Source organism: Triplophysa rosa, linkage group LG23 (assembly GCF_024868665.1).
Source record: "Triplophysa rosa linkage group LG23, Trosa_1v2, whole genome shotgun sequence".
In the NCBI taxonomy this organism is placed as follows: domain Eukaryota; kingdom Metazoa; phylum Chordata; class Actinopteri; order Cypriniformes; family Nemacheilidae; genus Triplophysa; species Triplophysa rosa.
Window position 1 is genome coordinate 14,156,732 of NC_079912.1, and position 8,139 is coordinate 14,164,870.

The 8,139-nt window shown below is 36.3% G+C and overlaps 2 protein-coding genes across 2 annotated transcripts; both read left to right on the forward strand.

Annotated features, from left to right (window-relative positions):
• The first annotated feature begins 1,817 nt into the window (after positions 1–1,817).
• Positions 1,818–3,409, forward strand: si:ch1073-406l10.2 (uncharacterized protein LOC100536977 homolog). Its single transcript, XM_057322638.1, has 4 exons — positions 1,818–2,039; positions 2,167–2,277; positions 2,360–2,461; positions 3,009–3,409. Exons 1-4 carry the CDS (start codon positions 1,851–1,853, stop codon positions 3,096–3,098), a joined length of 492 nt encoding a protein of 163 aa, XP_057178621.1. The 5' UTR covers positions 1,818–1,850; the 3' UTR covers positions 3,099–3,409.
• A 107-nt stretch (positions 3,410–3,516) lies between these two features.
• Positions 3,517–6,967, forward strand: zgc:195173 (uncharacterized protein LOC792613 homolog). The gene is made up of 4 exons (XM_057322637.1): positions 3,517–4,233; positions 4,734–4,844; positions 5,352–5,453; positions 5,929–6,967. Exons 1-4 carry the CDS (start codon positions 4,033–4,035, stop codon positions 6,016–6,018), a joined length of 504 nt encoding a protein of 167 aa, XP_057178620.1. The 5' UTR covers positions 3,517–4,032; the 3' UTR covers positions 6,019–6,967.
• The last annotated feature ends 1,172 nt before the right edge of the window (positions 6,968–8,139 follow it).

The following is an 8,139-nucleotide window of genomic DNA, read 5'->3' on the forward strand; positions in this document are numbered from 1 at the left end:
GTGTTGTCTAGAAGAGCAACAATGACGTGGCCTTCACTGTTACACTGGGTTCACACCAAACGCGAATTAAGCGTCAAAGTCGTTGCGAAGACTCGTATAGGCGAAGGTTGAAAATATTTGTCAGATCGCGTCACTGGCGCGAAAATAACGAACTTTTCCCGCGAGTAATAAAGAGCGTGTAACGCGATTGTTCGCGTTTGGTGTGAACCCAAGAAGAGAGTGTGTATGTACAGCTTAATTTGTGCTCTCAAATCTAGTATATTTTCACATATTCTGTGTTTAAGGTATATGTTTGCTTACCATTTAGCAGATTCCTATGAGAATCAAAGATAAAAGGTTTCCATTTTTGGAACTCTTTTGCAGGGCAGGGCCACAGAATTATGCAATCTAGTGTACTTTCAGTAAAGAACGCATTCGACGCTAGTGTAATGCTTATTTGCATTCCAGATTACTGTAAATATTTCTGAATTTCCTGTTTCTGTAGCTCAACTGGTAGAGCGTTGAGTTACTGTAGAAATGTAAATGCTTGATTCCAGGGCTATGCAGGTCCAGGGGGCTAGGGGAGGCATTCCACCCCACCCAGATTTTTCTTAGGTTACTCTCAAAATATCCAGCTGACAATAAAAATAATAAAAAAATTATACTTATTTAATAGATTTAAATATTGGTATGACCTATTAAATAATGATTTGTCAATTTAATCACAGGAAAAATGTTGTTTGTTTTTTACATTCTGTCATGTACTTCATGTACTAGTTCCACATCTGGGTGTCATGCTAGGACATGTAGGAATTAAATCAAAGTATAAACACATACGTCATTTTGGTGCGTGCGTGCGTATGGTCCTGGTAAATCAAATGCCCAGCTTATAAACACGTATACTATAAAGCTATAAAAACTGTAAAGACTTATAATTGACTTTATAAATACGAGAAATAGTACTAAATGAGTTATTTTATGTGTTGTTCAACTACTCCCAGGTGAAAACTATAATACACATATACACTATAATAATACACTTACATCTATTGAAAGTGCTGTATTTTTATGCACTTATTTTGTACTTTTCTTTATATGAATACTTCTCAAGATAAACTTTAAGTACATTGTGGAAGTGTTTTTGTTTGTGTTATTTAATAAAGAGTTTTTGTTACGTTTAACCCCTTGTTGTCTGCGCCTGGGTTCTGCCTCCCGACCCTGACAGAACGAACTGGCCACAACAGAACCCAGCAGACAGCACATGGACGGTACAACCACTACCCGGTGGCCTTATACTGCCAATCCTGAATGGTGGGAGGCAATAGCCTTCCAGTCCCACGCCGGAGGAGGTCCATTCCCTGCCCAGCGCCATCGTCCCTTGCTGGACTACGCTCGGGACCTCGAGGCCAGGAGGGCTTCCGTGCTTATCTGGTGGCCGGGATGGATGACCCTCCACCCTTTGTGCCAGTTTGTTGTGTTCTATGCCTTGTGTAAGACGTTGCGTCTTTTCATGTCCTGGAAACTTCTGGTCACCTGTTTTGTCTAAATGGTTGCATAAAGAACCTTTAACATCCGAAGAACCTTTCTGTCTCACAAAAGGTTATTTGTGGAGAAAAAAAGGTTCTTCAGATGATAAAAATGTAGTAAAGAGATGGTTCTTTAAAGAACCTTTGACTAAACGGTTCTTTGGAGAGCCAAATATGGTTCTTCTATGGCATCGCTGTGAAGCACCTTTTAAGCACTTTGTTTTTAAGAGTGTAGATCGCAGTATTATGACTCAACGTTACCCAACAGCTATACACAAACAATCCTCCTGGAATGAGGCTGTTTTGAGTCGATGCAGAAGACATTCGTGTTCAGACTGGTTAAAGATGGCCGGGATGATGTTTGCTCTGTTGATCTCTGCGGGAGTCTTACTGACTTCCACTCAAGCTTCCTTAAACAAACTCCCAGAAACCTACAAGAAAGGAGTGGAACTGGCGCTAAAATACATCAATGCCCATGAAGGTGTCCAGAACCATTTTCTCTTCTTTTCGTCGATCCAACAGTCCCAAATTGAGGTAACCGTTTATTGTCGTACTAAACAAGAGCTGCTGATTTCATACCAAAACATGTCTTTGAATTCTTCTTACTGTATGTCCAAACGTCCTTAAACTTCAATCGATTTGATCTGTTATCTTTCTGTAGGCAGGGTTTGATGTCACGTACAGCTACCAAAATTTTTACCTGAAAGCCACCAAGTGCGTGAGAGGAACCGAGAATGCGGACGCAACCAAGTGTGCGTTCAGGAATGATCGTGTAAGTGTGTTTTTATCGTGCTAGTGTTTCTAAATGTGTTTTTAAACTTTTAACAAAGAAAATACACTTCTCTCTTTTATAGCCTCTTATTGACTGTGCCGTCTGCTACAAAACCTACGCTGGAGAGATAGAGCCTGAGCCCAAACCCTATGTGAACTGTGTTCATAAACCAGCGCTTACTGAAGTAAGTCCATTTCACATTTGTACAATGTTCCTAGGGCTGTCAACGTTAACGCGTTAACGCATGCGATTCATTGTTTCAGATTAACGCGTTAAAAAATATTTAACGCCATTAACGCAACATCCGTTTTTCTGTCATCGTTGTCTAGTTACATTATATAACCTCGCTCTTATTCATATAAAGGCCTTTAAACTATCTAGTTCCTACACATCAGTTTGTCATGACATGCCCCGTACAGAAAAGCCACACGAATGTCACATGCAAAAACACATGATCGCATGTGAAATGTGATTTTTGTACTTTTTTTTGTACGAATCCCATGGGATCCCAAGTTAAAAGTGCTCGCTAACAACAAATCTATGGTTCATAAGCAGACCATATGAAACGGAGTAATTCATATTTTTGTTCGTGTTTAAGTAGGAATTATCAGAAAGCCATGTCATTTACATTAATAAGCATCTGTAGTCATTTCATGTGATCTTTACTGTTGTGAATGAGCTGTGAACATCTGCTGACACTTTGCTGACACATTCTGATTCTTTAACTCTAGGCGATGAAGACAGATAGAGTGGACCATTGTAATACAATGGGTTATAGCAGCGGATCTCCAACTTTGCTGGCATCTGGAAGACAATCATGAATACTTGGAGACAAAAACTGAATATAGCTTCAGTCCTGTGATATTCTGTTCTGTGTCTTTTCTTGCTTACCTGAACTTTGGTCATCACATGCAAGCGTTACTGTGACCGTATAAACTCTGTAGCTGTGGGCGCAAGATCATATCTATATATTTTTGTAGGATGGGTAAACTTTGCAAAATACTTTTTTTGAAAGCTGTTCAGTAAAAATGAAAGAAATAAAGGTGTTTGTTAGTGCAGAATTGATGCTGTGTCAGCTGTGTACAACAAATTGAACAAAACATTTACTAATAAAGGAAACTGAGATATTTGAGATTTTATTTATTTTTACTATTATTTATTCATCTGTGATCTGTGGAACGCAAAATGAGATATTTTGAAAAATGTCTCAGCAGTTTTGTGTCCATACAATGGACGTCAATGCGGTTCAGTGTTGTTTGGTTATCGACATTCTTCAAATTATCTTCTTTTGTGTTCAAGTCAGGTTTAGAGTGACATGAGGGCGAATAAACAATTCAGGAATTTTCATTTTGGGTGAACATTTCCTGTATCTTAATTATTGTTGTTGTGCTCTAGCCATGCCGTTTACTTTCGCTTTTATGATGATGTTTCAGCATTGTTTTATTGGGTAAACCAAAATGTAAAAACCTGTATCGATAAACTTTTCTTAGTCAATATTCTCCACAAGATGGCAGTGCTTTCACTCTGACGTCAATGGTTTGGTTTCAGACGACCCCCGTGCATAAAAGTGAAAGCAGAAAAACAACAGCTCTTCCAGACATTTTGCAATCTAAACCACACACACCGAGATCTTCAACACACACGTGTACTTCCTCTCATTTACATCACACTAAGAGTGTCTCACATCTCTGTTAGAAAGTTCAAAACCTTGTGTTTGATTTAAACAGACGCCAGTTTTCAGGATTTGTGGATTGTATGGAGATGTCTGGATTTTTGTTTGTCACACTGGTCAGTGTTGGGGTCCTGCTGGGCTCATCTGAGGCTCAAGATGACTTCAGTAAACTTCCAGATGATTACAAGAAAGGAGTTGAACTGGCTGTCCAACAAATCAACTCCCACGAAGGAATCAAGAGCCATTTTATCTTCTTCAAAAGTCTGAGCAAATCTGACATTGATGTAAGTAGTTTTTGCTTCATTTTGCTTAAAACAACAAGATTGCCTTGTTAGCTTTTTAAATCAATAAAAAATCGTCAATATCATTTGACTGCTTAAAAACTATATTTCTTTTCAAAGTTAAACAGTTATATTTCATTTTGTGAACTTTAAAATATTTTGTTTTTAGCAACATTATCGCATGGTTTTATTATAGTAAAAGTATAGTAAGTAACCATGTTTTTTAGTAGATTGTATACCATTAATCCTACAAATATTTTTGTTAAACTATGTTTATTAATGTGATACCTTTGTAAATTTGTCAGTATTCTATGTTTTTACTACAAAAAATCTATATTATACATATTAGTTAAAACCATCGTTGTTTTTTTGTAGGAGATGTTAATAAGTTATTGCACACTTTCATTATAACAATTTTATTACAATAATGCTGAAATATAGACTGACTTAGTCACTATGTGTAAATGAATATCACCTAAAATGAGTCCTGTGGTTCATTCTAGGGTGGGTTTGCTGTGAATTATATCTATCATCACTTCTATCTTAAAGCCACTAAATGCCCTAAAGGAACTTCAGATGCAAATCCAACTAAATGTGCTTTTAGAAATGACAGAGTAAGTTACATCACAAAGTAAATTATGTGTCTTAAATAGCATCTTAAATATCAAAGTCATTGCATTCCTCTGTACATTGTAGTTATGATGACAACATCTAATAAGAAAATGTATGGTAGTTCAAATGTAGCATTATTTGTAAAGTATAATATATATATATTTCAATTACTGCTTAACGGATTTAAAGTGATCCTTCACCCAAAAATGAATATAATGTCATCATTTACTCACCCTCAGATTGTTCCAAAACTGTATTCATTTCTTTGTTCTGCTGAACACACAGGAAGAAATCTGGATGATTGTCGAATCTCATCCCCCATTGACTCCCATAGTATTTATTTTCCCTACTATGGCAGTAAATGGTGGATGAGATCTGACATTTCTTCCTGTGTGGTATAAAGGTGGTATAAAGGTTTAGAACAATCTAAGGGTGAGTAAATGATGACAGAATTTTTATTTTTGGGTGAAGTATCCCTTTAATATGTATTTGTGCTTCTGTATTTGTAGCCTCTGATAGACTGTGGAATCTGCTATAAGATGCATAGGGGAGAGATTCAGAATGAACCGAAACCATACGTGCACTGCGTTCACAAACCAAAGCTCACACAGGTCAGTCGTGTGTTCACATGTACAGCAGATTGAATGACAAAGAATGTGAGTTGTTGTCTTTTGGAATTTTTGTCATAATGAGCTTTAATACAGTTGCTTTTCCCTCCTAATAGATATTGTAAATAGAGATCAGTACCAATAGATACTGATGTATTATTTTACTTTTGTTTCGGTTTCATGCAGAAGAACAGAAACTAAAAACAGACACATCTTAATGTATTGGGCAAAATTCCCAGTGTCATAAAACAAGACACCCTCAAGCCATTTCCAGGAAATCAGATCTCAGGCAATCTGTGTTTATGGAAAACAAAACTAAACCCAATAAACATAGCACTGACAATGAGTCTAACACAAGTCAAATATCAGTTCAATTGTAATGCAAGAATATTGTGTTTTGACCATGGCGACACTTTAATTTGGTGGATGAAATGTGTTGAATGTGTCAGAGCGAAATAAACCGTGTGCTTCATTTCAGGTCTTGATGTCAGCACGAGTTGAACACTGCGGCAAAATGAGCTACACCAATGGATCTCCAACTCTCCTAGCAGCGAGAAAGCCACAGTGAAGCACAATATATCATTTCACCTCTTATTGTACTACTTTGACAGAAGTTCTAATAATATTAAGAATCTATCACACTACAGAATTCAATTTGCACGGTTTATTATAATGATAAATAGAAACATTATTAGCACCCGTGTGACTCTTGCTACTGTATGCTACTGTATACTGTATTACAGTATGTGTACCGATGTCTGTCATTTTAGTGAACTACAACCAAGATTTTATTGAACATTAAATCAAGAGTTGAAAATGAGATAACTGTTTTTTTATTTTTTCAAAAATCATGTTTTTTATAGTGTTAGTGAGCTGTAGTTTTGGAGTTATTATGGCTTAAATCAAAACAAACCAACTGCAGCTTGATTGATATGAATTAGAATGCACAATAAAAAAACATGATTTTTTGATCTAGAGATCAAATACATTTTTTGATTATCTCCTTTGGGAACCAAACTCTTCAAATGCACTCTGACAGTTCTGACTGGGATTTGATGAAATCTTACAGTAATATGTATTGTGTCAATCTAAATAATTGTCAGAAATAAGATTGGATGTGTAAATCTTACATTTACTTGCTTAGTAGGCTATGCATTGTCATCAAGTCGAGACTAAAGTGAGAGCACTCCCCAACAGTGAAACATAACTGTCCTGTTATGAATTATAATAAAACATAGCAATTTCCCAGTCTTTTCAATACAGATCTTATGGGGGCTGAGACCTGGGGCCTCATTTATAAAACGTGCACGCACAGATTTGATCGTAAAGCGTGCGTATGCAAAAATGCACGGCAACATTCATATTTATAAAACTGGTCTTTAACGTGGAAAAGTGCTTGGCGCCAGGTCAGGGTCTGATCAGACGTGCGCACTTTTGCTTGTCCGAGAGCTGCTGTTTTTTGGAAACATAAGTAATTCTTACCACAATCTTTACACTTTGGTGAAACCAGAACTCCCAGAATAAATGACTTGCAACTGTTTTTGTAATTGAAAAGGAATTTATATTTCAGAAACAAAGCATTTCTTTCAGTACTGCACTACATTTGATGAGACCACTGTATTGACAGCTCAGGTTAGCGTGTATCAAATTAGTTTAACAATAACAAGTGTTATTTTAGGAAAGCATTTGTTTGGCCTTTGGCTGAACTGTTGGTCCTGGCATCAGTTCTCTGCAGGATCATTATGTGTCCTAGACATTTAGAAACCTTTGTCGCAGCATCAGTAGCCCAACATAGGTGGACTTGTCTTTTGGAGAGTAGTTTAATTCTATCGAAAGCAAACATTTGATTAGCATTATTGGACAAACATTTTAAAAACATTTTAAAAACCTCAATGAACAAAAATATATAATGACATGCTACTTTTTACTAGAAAAGAACAGGTTGTGTTTATAAGTTGGACATGTGTCTTTAGTGCTCAAATGATAAAAATATAACATGAATTTTTATAAATAATAAATGTATGATAACAGCATGGCCAAAGCCAGCCACTGTCAGAATGCCATCAGTTGCTCAGAACCTTGGACAGCACCTGACCAACCTGTGTGACACTAACAATGGCTTTTAGTATGCACACTACATTAAAAAGACAGTTCAGTTAGTAGCTAAGACTATTTCAATTTGAACTTAAAACTTTCTGATTCACTTTTTAAAATTACAATTTAAGAAGCTAAGGAAAGAGGAAAAAACTGAACAGGTAAAAGTGTAGTAACCATGCTTTTTAGTGGATTGATTATCGTTTGCATTACTACATTTTGCTACAAATATCATGGTTATATTATGTTTACTAAAGCAAAACCATGGCTACTACAGATGGAAGTTAAGACCGGAAGTTATTGTTGGGCCAGGCGTGTATGTCCGATCAAAGAGTCTATAGTTTTACTTGAAATAAAACAACCATGCTTAATTTTGTGAGGGAACATATTGAGACAAAATAAAGATCAACAGTTGTATTAATACACTTGTGCTCGGTTTAACAAACAAAGCTTAAGACTAGTCACAGACTTAAATGATAATTTCAGCTGTCTTAACTGAAAATAAATTGCCCTGACATATCTTAAAATATGTCATTGCCATTGTTTTGTCTCAAGATGCAACACCAGTAATGTTTGTATCAAAGGCATTTTATTA